Consider the following 20,012-nt stretch of genomic DNA (forward strand, 5'->3'; position numbering starts at 1 on the left):
GACAATAGTTTCCTTCCAGAACCCAGGACCAGAACAGAACCCCTGAGGGTGGTGAAGATGACTGTCAAGCTCGGGTCGTCGTGCAGTTCACATGTATTTAGAAATAGCTCTTTGTTTTATGTTCATAAGCCGGTCCATTCCCAATTTAAATAAATTGTTTATTCGCATTGCTCCAACATCAATGATAAACGGAAAATTAGGAAAATTCCATATTGATATTTTAAATCATTTAAAAATTTATTTGCTGACTTTAAAATTTTTCTATATACAAATATCTAAGGGTAAAGTTCTAAATATGTTTAGATTTTAATTCTTGATTTAGAAAATGTTCATTTCGAAGATTGAGTGCGCAAATTACGATTTTGTGTGATGAGGACTTTCTCAGTCAAATGCAATATCAGTGAACTCTTTCGCAGAAGTCACCGCGAAATGAGTCAGATTTCGCCAATATGGCTTCAATCGCTTGATTGAAAAACCAAACTAAACAGCACGTGCGAGGAGTGCCAAACTTTTTGGGAAAATGTACGTGAATTCGTAAGATTTTCCGACAAATTCTTCCACAATTTCACACCTGAGTGTCTTGTGTATCCAACCATTGAGCAAAATTGGAGCCGCAGTGGTGTTTTGTGGGTGAAATATGGGAAATTCTGAGCCGTGTCCATCAATCCTGGAAGCTGCATCGTCGAAGAAAATGTCATTTTCACGCTGTTTTATGCCAAATTCCTGGCTTTTTGCTCACAAAATCAACCTGCAGGAGACACCACCACTTGGTTTCTGTGGGTGGATGGGCTGGAAAAGCAAGGAGAATGGTGTAAATGGAGTGTGTCAGGTTATGATCCTTCCGGACAGAACTGAGGCACCTCTTCGCAGCAAGAGACACTCAGGATGTGCCCCTGAACCGAGTTTCCTGGATTAATTTTATTGGATTTTTTTCTTTTTTGCAGGGATGATAGCAAAAGAGATGAATCCACATATGAAAGATCGAGTGTTCTGGAAGCTGATAGCCTAATTGATGTAAGAAAATTCAATATTTTTCACTTTTTTCATGATCAATCTCCCGCAAAAGTCTCACGCATCAATCCCTTTCCTTTCAGACAAACTGGGATGAAGTTGTGGACAATTTTGATGATATGAACTTGCGCGAGGAGCTCCTCCGTGGAATCTACAGCTATGGCTTCGAGAAACCTTCTGCAATTCAGCAACGGGCTATTTTACCTTGTATCAAAGGACACGATGTTATTGCCCAGGCACAATCTGGTAAGTGATCAATGATTTCTCAGAGAAAATTCCGGAAATAGTTATTCCTTTTGAATCCTCATAAGGGCAAGATGTAGCGCAGAAAATGATTAATTTTAGCATGAAATAAAAGGGAGAACTTTGATTCACAAAATGCCCTTCTTCCCACGCAAAATTCTTGCAAATATACTTTGCAGAAATAATTATGAAATTAATCTGTAGCTCAAATGACCAGAAATAACCATTTCTGGGAAGCTACAAGTTACGGGGATTCCTCGAAAAATGTAATTTTGTGCTTAATCACGATATGCGGTACCTTATCTCATTTCTTGTAATATTCCATGATCTCACGTACAATGCCGCAGCATTAAATTATTGCAGACGATATCAAACAAATATCCATAAAAAATGAAAACATTTTTCATTGTTTGTTATTAAAAAAAAATACTTTAGCTAAATGAAAATATTAAAATTAAGCAAATAAAATTTGAGTCATTGACAAGGAAGGCAATTATATTATTCCTTCATTTATTTTAATATCATAAAATTATCTACTATCCCATATCGATTTTTATTGATCAAATTAAAAAAAAAGTAAACATTTTCCAGATGTTATTAAATATTTGCTTTCATAAAATATTTCAGTTACATAACCTTGTCTGATTGGCTGAAGCTTGAAAGCTTTCAAAGCTATAGCCAATCAGAGGACGAATTGTGACTGAAATATTTTATAGGACTAAATTATTTATTTAAGCACTGAGAGAAATCCGAAAAAGTTAAAATAACATTCCGGAAATGTTAATTTTACCCTGCATTATTGATCCAAAATCTGTGTAAATATTACCCTTTTTAGGTGTATTGGGGGTTAAAGTTACCCTTTTTCATGTTATTTTTACCCTTAAAAAGTTGTAAAATTAACATTAAAAAATGTTGATATATTTTTACACCTAAAAAGTGTTAAAGTCATGAGGAAAAAAAGTTAATCGAACCCTCTTTTTTTTCTCAGTGAGGGAAAGCTTTCATGTTTCGCACACACTCTGGCTTCGTACATATAATATTTTTCCCATAGGGTGAAATTACCACTTCTCGCCAGGCCAGTGCCCCAATTTTCGCCACTTATATTGAAATCGCAATTTTTCTATTTTTGTGAAATAAATTGGCCGTAAAATTTTTTGTATATCTCTACTGCTAATACTTATACTTTGTTATTTGTCAAAACGTATATTTAATTCTTTCACGAGCTCTGAGAAAATTTAAACGTTTTATAATGAGCTTATTCTTATAGAAAATTTATTGCTCTACAACATTGCAGAAGACTATTTTCTTCTATCTCGAAAGAAATGTGATTTTCGAATCATTTTCTAAAAGTCGATTTTATGGAGATTCTCAAAATTGCTGGGGCAAAGGAGAATGGTCAAAACTATATGGGCGCTGGTCCCCGAATCGCCACAAACGAGAGTAGGCGCATTTTGTAGGTACTGATATAAGATTAAAAATTTGCCGGAACCCAGGATGATAAACGCTGGGAGTCCTTGTAAAAAAGCGTTTATCCTTCCGAAATATCGCTATTTTGACAACGAATTACTCAAGAACGACTAATGGCCTCTACACACTAGAGAAATTTATGTCCATATTGAAGAAAATTCCCTACGCTTGTATAGGAAAAACTCTTCAATATGGACATAAATTTCTCTAGTGTGTAGAGGCCATAAAGCGATCTTGATAAAATTCGGTATAGGATCTCAGTGTATCACTTAAACTTTTTATCCATGCATACCACCACTTCCCCCCACTCTCCATTCTGATAGCCCACATACAAAATGAGAGCATTTTACTTTATAACTCCTTTCTGAGAAGAGGTACAATGCTGAAATACGGCATGCGAACAAGGCTTAAAGAAAACTTTTTAATCATACATACCGAACCCTTCTTCCATCATCCCTTCTGGTAGCCCCCATACAAAATGAGAGCATTTTAAGTTATAATTCCTTTCTGAAAGGAGGTAAAAAGCTGAAATTCGACATGGGAACAAAGCTTAAGGAAGACTCTTTAACTAGCATACCACCCCAACACCCACCTGTCTGATGGTCCCAATATAGAAAAAATTCCTTCGCACAAATTGTTATTAATCCACTGAATTGCATATTAGTACAACTTCTGTGGACAATAAATCAAGAAGCAATTCCAAAATCTTGATTACAATATCAAAAAATCACCACTAATGCCAATTAGATTATACAATGAGGATATGTTTCTATCTTTCACGTACCAACAGATCTTATTGAGGCGAAAAATGAAATATAAAAAATCTGGAAAATGATTGTTAAAGTTACTATACTTATTCTTTTTTTTTTGTCATTCAATCAAGCTCGATCAAAATGTTCTTCGTGGGGATTGATGAAAATACCTCTTATAATAACTCATAATAATAAAAAATAACTCAGAAAGGAGTTATAAAGTAAAGTGCACTCATTTTGTATGGGGGCTATCAGAATGGAGGATGGGGGGAGAGGGCGATATGCATGGATAAAAAGTTTAAGTAATACACTGACCCTATACCGAATTTTATCAAGATCGCTTTAGTCGTTCTTGCGTAATTCGTTGTTATAAGAGCGATTTTTTTTAAAGGGATAGAGGATTTTTTACAAGGACTCCCAGAGTTTATCGTCCTGGGTCCCGAGAATTTTTTTAATCTTATACCAGTATCTGCAGAATGCGCCTACTCTCATCTCTGGATAAAGATAAACCGGTGCCCATATATACTTTTGACCATTCTTCCTTCTAAGAAATAGTTTTTATGCTATAGAATTTTTCCTCCATAGTTTAGAATATTGGTCCCAGAACAAAAGTTGTTACCTATACCAATGTCTATCCATTGACATAGGTCCCGTTCGTAGCGATACCGGGACCGGATTTGACCATTCTCCTTTGTCGCACAGTGTTTTTTTTAAACATTTTTCGAAAAAGTGCACCCAAAATTGTGCATTTTTTGTGATTTTTCTAACTAATAATTCTCCCACTTAAATAGAACACTTTATGCGCCAATTACTATGCCTTGAATAGTGAATTTAATATTCTTTCATTTCCTTTTAGTTTGAATTTTCTATCTTAATTCGATTGTTCACAATAATTTATTGAAAATAAAATGCATTAAAATATATATTTGCGGAAAAATACTGGAGTGATATGATAACTTCTTTTCGATAGTATCGACTGTCGATTCTGAGTAACAGAGTGCCTAAAAGGCACGCCAGTGGACAAACTCTATCCCCTAGCAGGAATTGCTCCACCACGGGTGAGGAGACAAATCATCTCCAGCAGAGATGTCCAAGGTTCTTTCTGAACCGAGGCATCTTCTCCATGGTCACAAAAAACCAAGAGCGAGGCTGAAGTCTCGCAAGAGCTTTTGCCACTCTGTTAAACCACTTGACCAATCTCCGGAGGAGGCCAGACTCAATCTGTGGAAAGAAGTCTTTCTACAAGATTTTGTCGAATTAAGGGAAGGCCTTCCTCTCCAGGTGGTGACCAAGACTAGATGACATGGAAGTCTCTCAATCGTTTGAGGAGCGGCGCAAGACGGGGATTCTCCGAATGTGACATGTTTTGAACAGGGGATTTGATGTCGGCAAGTCCGGTTGCCATTGACGTGGCCGTTTTTGAGCAAGACAAACTTGATTTTAGGCCTCGACACGATTAAAAATAATAATCAATATTTACTATAAAATAATTTTAAAGAACCTAAAAATTTGAGAATTTAATAATCATTAGAAGGACTAAATTGAGGTCATTGACATATAAATTTATGTACTTAATTTTCACCTAGCAAATATATTCAAATGAACATGTTTTTAGTACTTTACTGTTCTCATATGCTTCTACATAATCGATATTTTTTGTATTTTCTGTGATGACTGTTTGGTGTTTTTAGAACATGGTGAGAACTAAAGAAAACAGTCGAGACAGGAACCAACACAAAGAAAAGTCGATAATGCAGAAGTACTTGAGAACAGTAATGTGCTAAAAAAAAATATTCCCAAACCCGACTTTCCCCGTCCACAAATTTCCCTCTTCGATCAGCATCATAATTTTCTTATTTCTCTTGAAGAAGAACCTTCTTTGATTTAAAGAAGAGAATTTTGGAGAACTATCTAACTCTTTGCCACAAATTGAATTAATTTTCATAGGAACGGGAAAGACGGCTACATTTTCCATTGCTATCCTTCAGCAGATTAATACGCAAAACCGTGAATGTCAAGCTCTGATCCTTGCACCTACGCGCGAATTGGCCTCTCAAATTCAGAAGGTTGTAATTGCCCTGGGTGATTATATGCAGGCCCAATGTCATGCTTGCATTGGAGGGACAAATGTACGTGATGACATGAGAAAGTTGGATAGTGGATCGCATGTAGTTGTAGGAACACCTGGGAGAGTATTTGATATGATATCGCGTCAGGTGTTGCGCACAAAATCGATAAAACTATTTGTCCTGGATGAGGCTGATGAGATGCTATCGCGTGGATTTAAGGATCAAATTCAGGATGTATTTCGTACATTGCCGAATGATGTTCAGGTGATTCTATTGTCAGCCACGATGCCCAATGATGTGTTGGAGGTCAGCAAGTACTTTATGCGTGATCCAGTGAGGATTTTGGTGAAGAAGGAAGAACTTACACTTGAGGGTATCAAACAGTTTTATGTTTATGTGCAGCATGAAGAATGGAAATTGGGTACACTGTGTGATCTCTACAATACCCTGTCCATTACACAATCTGTCATATTTTGCAATACACGACGCAAAGTGGATTATCTGACGGAAGAAATGACCAAGAAAACATTCACGGTGTCAGCGATGCACGGTGATATGGATCAGCGTGAACGTGAGCTGATTATGAAGCAGTTTCGGACTGGATCATCGCGTGTTCTCATCACCACGGATCTCCTGTCCAGAGGAATTGACGTGCAGCAGGTGTCGTTAGTTATCAATTATGATTTACCATCCAATCGTGAAAATTACATTCATCGGTAAGTAAAATACAAAAGGGAAATTTTCTTGTTTTTTTCTTTATAAATATCCTACCTCAATTAAAATACAGGGGAAATGTGTCAAATTTCGGCCAGCTTCTAATTTCGACCACTCTGAGTGTAATTTCCGTCATGCAAATAAATTAATTAAAATTATGTATGTAATCTTCGAATAGTCAATGAATTAATTTTGCTTTTGAATATTTTTTCATTTTAGGATGCATTAACACAAAGACCGTTAAATTTTAGGTATAATTTGAATTTAAATTGCGTTGTAACTCATTGTGAAAAGAGTCTTACAAAAAATGTGACAGATCAATTGTGTTTCTAGCAGTCTTGTGATTTGTGGTGAAGTGCAGAAGGTTTTCCTTCGGTGTTTTTCATGAAAATTGATTAGTTTTCATTAAAGATTTTTTTTGTTTATGTTAATAGTGAATTAATCTTTAAATTTCGGGTAAAATTTCCCAGCTGGATCCTGTATTTCGCGTAAAAAAGGATATACTTTGTGAGCGTCTCTCCGGTGAGGTAGTGTTGCCTATTCCGGCAACATTTTTTGCTTTCCTAAATTTCTTATTCATTTTATGTTTTTTTTTTCAATTTCTGAGTTCTACGATGTCCAGAGAAAAAAACCATCGCTTCTATGAAAAAGATGATGTGGAAAAGGCCTTGGAAGAGTTCAGGAAGGGCAAATTGCTACGGGAATCTTCGTGTAAATTTGAAATGCAACTCTTCAGGTCTTCAGGATAAATTACATGGAAGATCTCAGGGCTTGTGAGGCTTATAAACGTATTAAACTAAATATTAAACTCGTTCTGTTTGACGTTTTGAAATTTTCTATCCATTGCGTCACAAAAGGTGGTCAGAAAAAAGGTGGCCGGTATTTCACTCAAAGTGGCCGGAATATTACCCAAAGCAAGGTCCATATTTTTATTAATTTTTCAATATTTTAGAAAGTGATTTAAAGAAAACAAAGATGATAAACTAGTTTTCAAGGTTCCACACAACCCTCCCGAAAAGGAGGTAGGGGAAAGTAGTCTGCCTTTAAACGAAAAATGATGTTCAAAATTTGAGATTTTTTTCAGAGTAAACTACAACATGAGTTTTACTTTGCACTACACCAAAAAATTCTCTTGATCATTAAGCTTCTATGCTTACCCCATTCAGGACTCGCAAGTCCTCAGTTTTTCCTGGTGAGGAACTTGAAAATGTGATGTCGATATTTTCAAAGGCAGCCTGCATGGTCTGCCTTTGAATGTGGTTGGGCAGCCTTTGAAACTTAATTTTTCACTGAGAATATTAGGGCTGGAACATTAAACGGCCCATAATTGATTAGTATGAACCCTAATGCACTCAATAAAACCACCACTGTAGTCAAAAGTCATTATACAACAACATTTTTTACATTTTTCTGAAGCACTGTTTTTCACTTCAAAATTTGTAATAAAACGCCATTGAAGTTTACAATTATCAGTTTGAAACATCCCGGCCGGAGCAAGATAGCATGTTATAAGTATTTGTATGATATTTGTCAGACCAAAGTATGAGTTCTATTCTGCTCCCGGACAGGAAGCTGTCAGATGTTTCAATCTATGGAAAGAGAGGATTCAAAGGCACACAACATTAAGATTCAAAGGCTACCGCAGAGCAATATTTGCAAACTTTTATCACCCACAAAATTTATCTCAGCTGAATCAAAATGTATTTGGAGAAATACCATCCAAGAATAACCTTCTATGAGTCACAATAGAAGATTTGTTCGAAAAATTATTTTAATTATGAAAAAACACATGAATTGTGGAACATCAAAATTACAGTTTAGAGCTCAGTTTCGTTTTTTTGCCCTAGCACCTAGAAAATAAGAGCTAGGGTCTGAATTTTTTGATGACTTGTGAGGATTATGAATAGCTATCTAATAGTTAATAGAAAATAATTTATGCTTTAAAGAAAAATGAAAAAATACAATATTCAAAGGCTTCCGCATTCAAAGGCAGACCACTTTCCCTTAACAAAAAATATCAATATGAATTAAAAATATTGCATTTCAAACTTAGAACTTCGGTGCTTATATGCAACTATGACGAAATTTGGCACACTTGCCCTAAATAGTGTTTCTCTTGACACTTTGCTGTTCTCAAATGCTTCTGTATTATCGACTTCTCTTTGTATTGGTTCCTGTTATGACTGTTTGGTGGTTTTAAAACACGACGAAGACTCAGGAAAACATTCAAGACAGGACCCAATACAAAGACAAGTCGATAATGCAGAAACACTTAAGAACAGTAAAGTGCTAAAAAAAAACGTGTTCATTTTTCATTGGAATAGGGTAAGTGTGCCAAATTTCGGCATAGTTGCATGCAAGCGTCATAGTCTCAAGTTTAAAATGTTATATTTTAAATGCAAATTGATTTTTTTATTCTTTCTTCTGAAAGATTGTTGCTTGGAACCTTCTATAACGTTTATCGTCTTTATTTACTCTAAAATCATTCTTAACACATTTTAAAATGAATAAAAATGTAGACATAGCTTTGGTGCAATATTTCGGACACCTTCATTTTCATAGTTCCTTGCCTTTCGGGAATTCTTCCAATGTCTTTTTCACGTCATCTCGTTTGTCGAAGCTACATTTTTTGTTATTCTTTTGCATTGTGTAATCTCTAGAGTATGTAAAATCTAAAAGTTCATGGAAATTCGAGGAAGAAAAAAGGTGGCCGAAATTACAAGCTGACCGGAATTTGGCACACTTACCCTACCACTATAAAAAATATTTTTTAATTTTCTAAAATTTGTAATTTTCTTACAGCTTTATGAATAAAATTTTTACTGTTTTTGTAGAATTGGACGTAGTGGCCGTTTTGGACGTAAAGGTGTTGCAATTAATTTTATTGTTGAGGAGGACAAGCGAACTCTTCGCGACATCGAACAATTCTACAATACAACCATTGAAGAGATGCCATCAAATGTGGCGGATTTAATTTAAGTTTAATCATTGACACCTCCTATAATTTTATTTGTTTTCCTTGATTTCGGCAGCAAATCTGCCTTCAAGATTTTCTTCTAAGTGATTAAAAAAAAGTTTCAGGAATATTTTTGCAGCTTGAAGAAGGAGCAAACAAAAAGGAATAAAATTCAAAAATTAATATCTTTCATTAAGAATATTAAAAAAAAAATTAAAAAAATAAGAGAAAGGTCTAATTATAAATTATTTGAGATTGATTTGTAGGAGATGCAGCAAAAAGTATTTTTAGGATCTCTTAAGAAGAAAATTTTGTCAGCAGAATTGTAACCTTTGTCACAACTTTTTTTTTGTTTTATCAAGAATGAACAAGAGGAGATCTATGAAACACCTTCTAAGAGCATCAGGTAAATACAGAAAAAGTAATTAAATTAATAATGAAGTGCTTATTTTTTGGTAGAATTTTCTTTGCCAGATAGCAGCTAATAAGATTTAAAAAAAAAGAAAATGATTTCTCATGAAATATTCGTGTTGTGCAGGAGAAGAGTTTTGTTTTTTTCTTTGTATAATTTTTATTTTTTAGGAAAGTGGAGAGAAAATTGTATGAAATTTTGATTGTTTTTGTAAATTGATTTTAAAAATTGATTGTGAATTTTACAACAAAAAAAAAACTGAGCTGAAAGGAGAAATAATTTTATCTTGCACTCAAAATAAAATCCCAAGAATTATAAATTAAAAAAAAAGAATAATATGGAAGAAAAATATAAAATAAACTCACTGGAAATTTCTTTTTTGTATTCCATAAAGAAATGTAAGCGAAATTGATGTAGATTCTTATTATAAAGAAAAAGAAAGAATATCTTTTAAAAAACTAATCTTGAGGGCATTAAAACATTTTGAAATTTCATGTGAAATTGCAATGTGGTTTTTTTTTAGGCGGCTGGAGTTTTCTTAAATCGGCTTTTGTGATTATGACTCAGACTTTGGAGTTTATAACGACTGTAAATTTGAAACATCCGCGAAAATTATCGATAAGTTTGTCGTTTAGTCGTTATGTCTGCAGATTTTCGTTTTGGAGGATTTTTAACGAATAGTGTTGCCATGTAGCAAACATTAAAGTGCAGTGGCGCCTGTGAAATTTTGATACACAAGGTAAAGCAAATCAAATGAAATATTCATTTGATATGAATTGAATTGGTAAGTGATTGTTTTTGTAAGTAAAGCAATTTTCAGACACTGGAACAAATTCCACGTTACAATATAAATAATAAATAGTTTTCAAACTACTTTGGAATTGCATAAATCCAAACTTCCAGATTGGTTGATCCGGAATTTCAAACTTTACCATTATTAGATATTAGCATGAGTTTCTGATTCGTACAGTGCCCGCTCTCTAATACGGATGTGTGTTCAGCAATGAAAATTAATTATCGTGTGATATTTTTGCTTAATAAATGAAGTATAATAGCATAGAATTCTACAATTATGTCTTTTTAATCTTCTTTAAAACTTTTATTATAATTCTACAAAAAAAAACTTTTATTATATTTTCGAGACGTTGAATAAATTCAAAAAATCCATCCGGATAACGAAGCGCATGTCTGTTATATTGTCTCCCAATCATCCTTATAACAAAGCCGGCACTGTAAATTACAAAATTTCTGAATCGAATTGAATTGATAATAGATTGTAACGTATCTTACTCGTTAACGCTGAGAACTCGAGCTTATGCCAATTTTCATCAGTTTTTAGAAAAAAGTTCAAAATAAGCTTTCAAAAATAGCTTTCGAAAAACTCCAAAAATACAAGACAAATTACTATTCTAATTACACAGCGATATTAGACAGTAATTAGGTTACCAGTGCACACTCTCTAACTTAAATCGGAGTTATTCGGATAATACCTTGACGGATTTAATTTAAAATAAAGTAATTTATCCTATTCCTTGCTATAGAATTTCATATCATACGTAAATTGAGTGATTTTTAATAATTTATTGCTACACGCAACTGGATGGATTTTTAATTACTTTAGTCCTTCAATTACTGGGAAAAAGTAGCCCGACAGAGATGAAAATACATTTTGCTGATTTTTTCTCACTGCGTGGAAATTTAAAGTGAAAAAATGTACGATATTAGGAATAGAGGAAATAATATTTATGTTCGAGAGCGAGACGTTCAACAAATTCAAAAAAGACATCCGAATGAAGCGGACGAAGCGAACATCTGGCATTTTAAGCCTTAAAAGGTGTAAAATTAACATTACAAATGTTGATATATTTTTACACCTAAAAAGTGTTAAAGTTATGAGGAAAAAAGTTAATCGCACCCCCGTTTTTTCTCAGTGTAGAACTTATGTCGAAAAATCACAAAATTGTTAATCAAAATGTGTTTTAGGTAAAAAAAAAATTAAAGATTTCTACAAACTAGCTATTTGCATAACGTGGCCTTGACAGACTTGAGGATTAGCCGAGAGACGGCTTGGCGTAATTATATTTGAAATAATGATTAAACCATATTTCTATCATTTTCCGCTAAGCCGTCTCTCGGCTTAAATCCTAAGTGTGTCAAGGACCTAAGTGATGGGATGACTCGAGACTCGACTCTATAGTTTTCTGATGCATTAGACTAGAATTAGAAGATACGAAATTTAGTAGTTCCTTGTATTTGTCCTTAAACCGTAAGGATTACTCAAGATCCAAAATTTGTATGCATAATCTGTTATTCCATGTTATTCTAATGCGATTATAATTATTCCAAATGTATGATTCTTTTGATAATTTAATAATTCGGCATCCGTAATTCTAAATTATTCCATTTTGTTATCATGTTTATTCCCGTAAACAGATTGTTTTAACCCTTTAAGGGCGAGAAGGTCAAAAATCGAGGGTCAGAAAAAATCATTTTTTCTAACTTTTTAGAGCAAAATACAACTTTAGAAGGCGGTAGAAAAAAAATCATTTTTGGGTCACGGGTAACCCAATCGTCCTTAAAGGGTTAAGAGCAATTTTAATTTTTCATTCTACAGCATTCGTCACTTTCAAACATAAAAATATATCATAAGTCCTAAAATACAACCTTTTAGAAGAACAGTTTGAAGTTAGATATAAAATATTGAACTACATTTATTTTAGAATACTTGCAATTTTTGAATTGAATTGAAAATGTGAATAATATTTGAGGTTATGCGAAGAAAGTTTTGCGGGAGTCTGAATTAAAACCATTTTTCTCTGGTGTTTTCTCAATATTATTGTATTATATTAACTTCTGCAGCAAATTCCATTTATTTATTTATTATATTTGGAACTCCGAAAAATGCTCATTTATTAATGTTTTTTGAAATTTAAAAAAAAAATCCGTGAAAATCTGTAATGTAGCGCGGAATTTTATGAAAGAAGAAGGAATAATTCAATCAATAACTGAAACATAGTGATCAGAACAAAGCGACAACAATAAAGGAACATGGGATTCTTTGATTCCATTTGATTAACCCATTCCTTACCATGGTATTATACATCATACGTAAATTGAGTGATTTTAGATGATTTATTCCTGGGCAATTTTTATCCAAATTATTGTCGGGAATAGATTTTTAGTAACTTTAATCCTTTAATTATTTGGAAAAAATAGCCCGACACAGATGGAAATACATTTTGTTGTTCTTTTCTCGCTTCGCGGATGGTCATGCAAAATTTTTGCTCAAAATGGCGGACGAAAAATATGATATCCCGTCGAATTTGTTTAAATTGGCCTTCATCATCTTTCCTGATTTGAATTCTGATTGCCAATTTGTTTTCTTGGATAGCTACTCTATCTAAAGTAATAGAGTTTGTAAGTTTGTAATGAATTAATACACAGAATTTATATTCAGTGAAAGTTAAGACGTGTGTTTGACAAGGGCTTCCCGCGCCCCAATAATAGGTTAAATATTTTTTCTGTTCAAAAAATTCATCTATTAATCTGTAGAAAACTAATTTCAAAATACGAACATTCTTATTTCAAGTATTTCTAGTACATTGACTGAATGGGTTAAGTTAAGGTGATCCTGTTTGATTGCAATGATTCTTGGAGGGAATATCATTTCAGATTCTATCAGAATCTTATATATGTAAGTGATTCCATGAATTCTGCAAATTTAGACGGAAAAATTTGTCAGTATTGCAAACTTGAAGAATTGCTGATTAGGCTAATTCGAGCAAGATACGATAATTACTGATCCAAGCGACATTAAGAATTGCAGAAACATGGTTAGTATTTCATAAATTACATAATTTTAATTATTTTATAAATATAAGGGGGGAAAGAATCCGAAAACACTATATATATCCAATTTATTATTTTTTCTCAAAAACATTTCTTCATATTTGTAAGAAAAACTTTCTCTGATCGCCATTGAAAATTTCATGAAATTTTGCTTCTCTTCCACCTAGTGTTGCCATATGCGAATCCGCTAGATTTTCTGCTGAACTCGCCATCGCCGTTTTCATTCGTGTTCGCTTGTTGCCGGAAAGTAGTCGCCATCGCACTTCTGTCGACGATAATTTTCTTCTCACCGAGAAAATTAAACTTGTGAACAGTGCCATTTAGCCATATTCCACTGCGCTTAACCCCAAAGGCGAACGTGAGCGCGCGGAGAACCCAGAAAAATTTGGAGGAAAAGCCAAAAGCCGAGACACAAAACCGCCACGAAGGGGCTCCCCGGAGAGAAAAGCGAAGGAGGCGCTGATTCATTCAACTTGCAGTGAAATTTTTTTGGGTGTTGCGCAGAAACGACATTTGAGATCTCTCTCTCCGTTGTATTTTTCTGTTTCACCCATTCACATTGCGTTTTTTTGCCAACACAGACCAGTAAGAAGAAGAGAAAAAAAAACGAGAAGAAACGCGAAAAGCCAAAAAAAAACCGCGAGTGTTAATTCCGGCTGGTCTCTGGGCAAACTCTTCACACCGGAAGATTATCCTTGTGTAATTGTGTAATTTTAACCCAGTTTGGGGCGCATTTACCTTTTTTTGGGCATATTAGCTGGCAAGAAGAATACGCTACTAAATCACAATGAGCTGGCAGGATTACGTTGACAATCAGCTTCTGGCTTCCCGGTGCGTTTCGAAAGCGGCCATTGCTGGTCACGACGGTGGCGTTTGGGCCAAATCCGATGGATTCGAGGTAAATACAAATCCCCATTGTCATATTTGTGCATAAGATTGTCTTGGAAGATACTCTTGGATAGGGTCTTCTTGCATGGAAAATCCCCCTAAAAATTGCCCACCATTTGCTCCATATTAGCTTGCTCATGTGCTCAATCGTCCGGAAGGGGCCCTTGGGCTACCCTATGTTCTCAAGTGATCCTAAAATATTCCCCAAAGTGATGTGTGAAGTGGAAAAGTGAGTGGAGTTCCCAAATGGGAAAGTGTGAGTCCGGGAGATGGAGAAATGTCTCGACACAAGTTCAAGGGTGTGACCTCTCTCTGTTGGCGCACTTTGCCGGTTTCATTGGCCTCCACGCGACACAGGCACACCCCAAAATCACCCATCGGCATCCTTAGTCATCAAATAACCGGAAATTGGTGGATTTCTTGTGATAATTGACCCAGAAATTGCAGAAAAATTGCCCAATCAATCGACCTTTGTGCCAATGTCTGGCACGCTTTTTCCCTCCTCCTGCCCCTTTGGCCCATTTCTGGGCTTCCAAATCTCCCTTCTGAGGTAATCCCATGGTCAAGTGAGAGAAAGATACAGTCAGAGTGCGTCAGTTCAGCCAGTGAATGATAATATTCTGGGATTTTTGCCACAGTCATCGCCGGCGAATGTCAAAATGGCTGCCATTTTGTCAAAAAAAAAAAAGAATTTCTGCAAATCACATCCACGTTTCTTGATTCGCGACAACCATTGCCCCAATATCTCCCCAAAAGACATTTCCAAACCACCCTTAGAATTACCCAATCCTTACCCAAGAAACCTCCCAAAAAATCTTGCAATTATCAGAAATCTTACCGGAAAAATCCCCAAAATATGACTCAACCTTGTTTCCCCTCCTTCAAACTCCCCATCCAAAGGAACCCACCAAGATGTCGAAGATGCTGGGAATATCGGGCAGTGATAATCCCATATATAAAGGGGGATATTTGCAAGTTGCTTAAGCAATAACTGTTCTTATTTGGTTCAGTTAGCGTGAAATTGCAACTATTAGCCATTTGATGTTGTATTTACAACGCTTAACAATTGTACTACCAGAGAGAGATGATACTTTTCCCCGGTAAGATGGATTGTCTTATCGAGTCGATTCACTGGCACAAAACTTACATGATTGCCATGACGGATAAGGTATCAATTGAGTTGTACTTCCGTGCCAAATATGACTCCTCCTCTGTGTCACAGACACGTCACCAAGAGAGTGGAATATTAAGTTATTTTAACCCTTCATTGACTATACTTTTGTTGTGGATGATCTCGAATCTGCTAATGGCCTTGTGTGATGAGTGGAAAATTCCTAATAATTTGACCATTTTGGACTAAAAGCTAGATTCGAAAGTTTAAGAGTGAATGTAAGAAAGAGCGTGGAAAGTATTCAATCTTATCAGCATTTTAAATGTCTCCAAGTCGATTGGGAGCTTTTAAGAGAAAGAAATCTACAATGTATTCTTAAATAGTCCTCCTGAGACAAAACAGGGTGATTCCTTAAATACCGTAGATGTGGGTAACTTTGCCTCCCTGCTTATCTTAAGCTTTTCTTTAATTCTACCATTTGAGGGTGATCCAGGGGGTGAATTCTAAATTTTGGTGAAACTCTCTCACTAGTGAGAAAATCAAAACGAAGATCTCATAGTAGACTTTTCACACCTGCTAGAATTGCGATTCCCAGATTGTAGTGAAAAGTGACTGACAGCATTCATGGAGAGCTTTTGCTAGAATGCCAATCGCACACATTACAAATTCTTGAGTACGTGCAACGAGTACTATCCCGTCTGACACAGGGTAAGGGGGATCCAGCCTTGAGCCATTAATTAACACCCAGCTTTAGGCACTATTTCAGCCCTCATAGGCAAGATCCGAGTGGTAAGCACAAATTAAGGACTGAATCTTGCCACGTATATCAATGGCGGTGGAATGAAACTGTCAATTTCACATCCTGATTTCACCTTCAAATTTTATATAAATTATAGAAGCTATAAAGACAGGGATAGGTTTTATTTAACCAGGCTGAACGATTTAACACTTTAGAAAAGCAAAAACTATTCTGAAAAAAATTGTCTCCTGAAAAATACCCCCGAAAGGAAATAAAAACACGTATTTCAACATAGGAAATTTGTTTATAGTTACCACGACACATTTCTCTAGACGAAACGCACCCACGCACATTTATTATTATTAAAAAAACCACTAAAATCAATGAGAATCTTTGCGAGAATTTTAAAAACAAATAAAATGATTGGAAAATATTCCATTTTGTTACTGACAGCTAAGCAACAAGGGCCGGCAACATAATTTTCGTAGTTCCGCTGCTCACCACCATGAACGCAAAACAGTATCCTTCACATATATTTAGTAAGGGGTATTTTGTATGGGAGCTTCTTAAAAGTAAGGTATGAAAGATAGGGGTTAATTGAGGCTTTAATCCACGTTTACTTAATCAGACGGGATGCTACAAAGGAGTCGTTACAGAAGGATTTGAATCTGCGGGATGTGCGAGTCAATTTCTCTCGGTCACTAAAGAGCTCGCGAGTGCAAGTGAGAGTTTCAAAAATTAGACCTCTGGAGGGGAATTCTGTAACGCTCTGGCGATGCCATGTGACAAATTGGGTTCGAATCTTAGGAGAGCTTTTTCGAAAATGCGATTCTGTAACCGTGACATTGCCATATTTCAGCTCACGTGGCATTGTCAGAAGTCACATATTTCAGATTTCTGGCAATTCAATGACAATGAATTTTGTTAAACAAATCATTCAAGACGTACTGTATTTTCATAAATTCATCAGTAAAGGGATTTCATTAAAAATTCAGTGAATTGCATTTTCGAACTCATATGATATGACAAAAAAAGCTCGAATGGCATTGTCAGATTTCGAACTCACGCGTGACAATGCCACGAAAATTACAGAATTCCCCTACTGATCATATGAGGGAAAAGTGTCTGACAGCATTCATGGAGAGCTTTTGCTAGAATGCCAAAACTAAAGTTTTCCAGAAGATGTCAACCTTTTTTAGGTTGATTTCGGACCATTTTGTACCACCTGTACGTCCTTTTAAAGAAGATTTCACAATCCTAAATATATGTTTTAGAAACATTGGTCTCAATTCTGAGACCAAGCTCAAAATCAAAGTTTCAAGCTGTCAAATATTTCCAAAATCAAGATTTCATATTCTGACGCGAAGTATTTATGGAACTTAAATTGTCTTAGTTAAGAACCAAGATTTCAAGATTTTTCACACTTAACGAAACGTCACTTCTGATAAATATGTTCATTTCCCTTTTCAATTTGTTGAAATTTCACCATATAAATTAGGAAAATGAATTATAGGACGTATTAAAGAATAAATGAGAGACTACAAACGAGAATAAAAAAAGTGCAAAGCAAACAAGTGACATGTGATAAACCTTGAAATGCATATGCAAAATGTGATTCTTTTGGATGTATTCTCAGGATGTTCCACTTCAATACGAACATCTAGAAATATGTACAATTTCTATTAAATTACAAGACCAAACGCAGTATTTTTCATAGTGATTCTCTCTTTGTATAATCGCTTATAGAAATAATCCTCATCAAGAGTCATTTCCGTATAAAACTCTTCAAATTGTTAGTATCTTGAAAATTCCAAGCACCTCCGAGAGGTTCTTGAAATTATTTCAAGAAAACAAGAAATTTGACGTCTTGAAATCTTGAAATATTGGTTTCAGAATTGCAAATCCTGATATCTACACGGTTTGTGTCTTGGATTTCAAGATTTCAAGACATTTGACACCTTGATCTCGATTTTTTGATTTCAGAATACCAAAATCTTGAAATTTTCTTGATCTTGATCTTGGTCTCAGGATTGACGCCATTATTTCACAGTATTTTGTGTAGTAAAGAAAGTCTTTTTTGCACAGTTCCGTGAACTAAATGTGATGAAATACTGAAGTACTGATGTGCAGTGTTTCCTAAAAGAATGTTATGCAAAGTCCCAAAAAGATAGACTGACAATTTTGAAAAATTTTCAAATAGTCGATGAAAAGGGTGAAAAGCTTTCGCACCAAAACATTTCTTGTTGAAAAATATAGGCTAGTGAGTTCCTCATTAGAATCGGTTTCTGTAATTCCTTTGGTACGAGAGTAGAATTATTCTGACTGTATTCAAGTTATCATCATCATAATTTTTAACCCCTTATCCCTATTGCGAACACAGGTTCAGGGTAGAGATTTTTTAACTATTTTGAATCATTCACCGGGAAAGTTAGATTCGCCATGTGCAAAATAGCAAAAAAAAAATAGGATGATGTATTTACCCAAAAAATGTTAGAATAGCTCTCAAAATGCGTTAAAAATTGATAATTTTGTTTTTAAACAAATTCTCACAAATGATCAATTCAAACTACGAGTGAACCTATCATTTCACTTACAGAATCTGTACATGTTTTTGATTTTTTAATGAGAGTGAATGAAATATAGATCTAGTCATCTCGCTTACTCTCATAGACAGTTTCCAAAACATGTTTACAAAACTTCCAATAAGAGCGAGCCAGATGACTAGATCTTCTCATTTCATCACATTGAAATGTCAAAAATATGTTTACAAAACAAAAGTTATACTGCGTTGGATATTATGCCCAGCGCACAATAACATTTATTTTGTAAACATGTTTTTGACATTTCAATGAGAATGAGTGAGATCTAGATCTAGTTATCTCGCTCACACTTATAGAAAATTTTGAAAACATGTTTACAAACAAAAGTGATTGTGCGTTGGGCATTAAGGTGTCTACACATTGGAGCTGATTTCATCAAGAATTATTTCAAGAATTTTTTAAAGAAAAATTCATATTTTTGAAGGAATTCTTGAAGAAAAATGCCTCCACATTGGGTTTTTTATTTTCCATCAAAAATTTTTTGACAGATTGCCATCATTTCCAAGTCTCTTGCTCTTCTGACTGTTTTTCACGAAAATTTGTTATTTCACTGCTGGAAAAAGTGAGAAAAACGTTTGGTGAAGTTCCTTGGGATAGTATTTAGTGAATTTGTGAAGAAAATCTTCTAAATATGCAAGGGAATAGTGTTTTTCTAGAGATGTCGTTCCAGGTGGAATCCAACCCAGCCTTTGAAGGAACATTTCCTGTGATTTTCCTCCAGAAATTGCCGGAAGTTATTCTTGAGGTGTTCCACAGTACAGTGGCCTCGTACTCCATGGATTGCAAGATGGGTGGAAAGGAGAAAATTTACGGGCACTTTGGAATCTCTATATGCCTTGGTTACCAATTAAAAACAAGAGCTAACCAAAGCCACCGAGGAGATCTCAGTGCAAACGAGAGCTGTCCGGAGCTACCAGAAGCCATCACTTGAACCCCCAGAAGAACATCAGAATGATCTTTTATATCATTCACTTTCTCAACCACTAGGAACTATGTGGGATTGCTTCCTTTCGAGAACACCAGAACTGGATAGCCACAGGCCTTCGATTCCTCCGTGGGGCTCCCAGTTTGAGTAGTAGTGCATGAAAAGGTTATGAGAAATAAAAGAAAATCTAAAGTAAAATCCTTAAAAAAATTTTTTATTGAATCAATAGATAACAAAATGCAAAAAAAAAATTTATATATATTATTTTTTATAATT

At 34.9% G+C, this 20,012-nt stretch overlaps 2 protein-coding genes across 3 annotated transcripts in view; both read left to right on the forward strand.

The window, feature by feature from the left end:
• The first annotated feature begins 407 nt into the window (after nucleotides 1-407).
• Nucleotides 408-10,125, forward strand: LOC129807267 (eukaryotic initiation factor 4A-like). 2 transcript variants are annotated; one of them, XM_055856416.1, is made up of 5 exons: nucleotides 408-522; nucleotides 945-1,014; nucleotides 1,095-1,257; nucleotides 5,421-6,258; nucleotides 9,091-10,125. In XM_055856416.1, coding segments are annotated over exons 1-5 (1,218 nt in total). In that variant the 5' UTR covers nucleotides 408-520; the 3' UTR covers nucleotides 9,236-10,125. The 2 variants fall into 2 exon arrangements, with proteins under 2 accessions (XP_055712391.1, XP_055712390.1); XM_055856415.1 differs by having other exon boundaries at nucleotides 447-829.
• A 3,533-nt stretch (nucleotides 10,126-13,658) lies between these two features.
• Nucleotides 13,659-20,012, forward strand: part of LOC129807268 (profilin) — a 36,279-nt gene continuing 29,925 nt past the window's right edge. Inside the window, exon 1 of the mRNA XM_055856417.1 lies at nucleotides 13,659-14,371. Coding sequence (XP_055712392.1) covers nucleotides 14,261-14,371 — 111 coding nt within the window. The 5' untranslated portion in view covers nucleotides 13,659-14,260. The remainder of the gene's footprint in view (nucleotides 14,372-20,012) is intronic.

The sequence above is a fragment of the Phlebotomus papatasi genome, chromosome 3 (genome assembly GCF_024763615.1).
Source record: "Phlebotomus papatasi isolate M1 chromosome 3, Ppap_2.1, whole genome shotgun sequence".
Classification (NCBI taxonomy): domain Eukaryota; kingdom Metazoa; phylum Arthropoda; class Insecta; order Diptera; family Psychodidae; genus Phlebotomus; species Phlebotomus papatasi.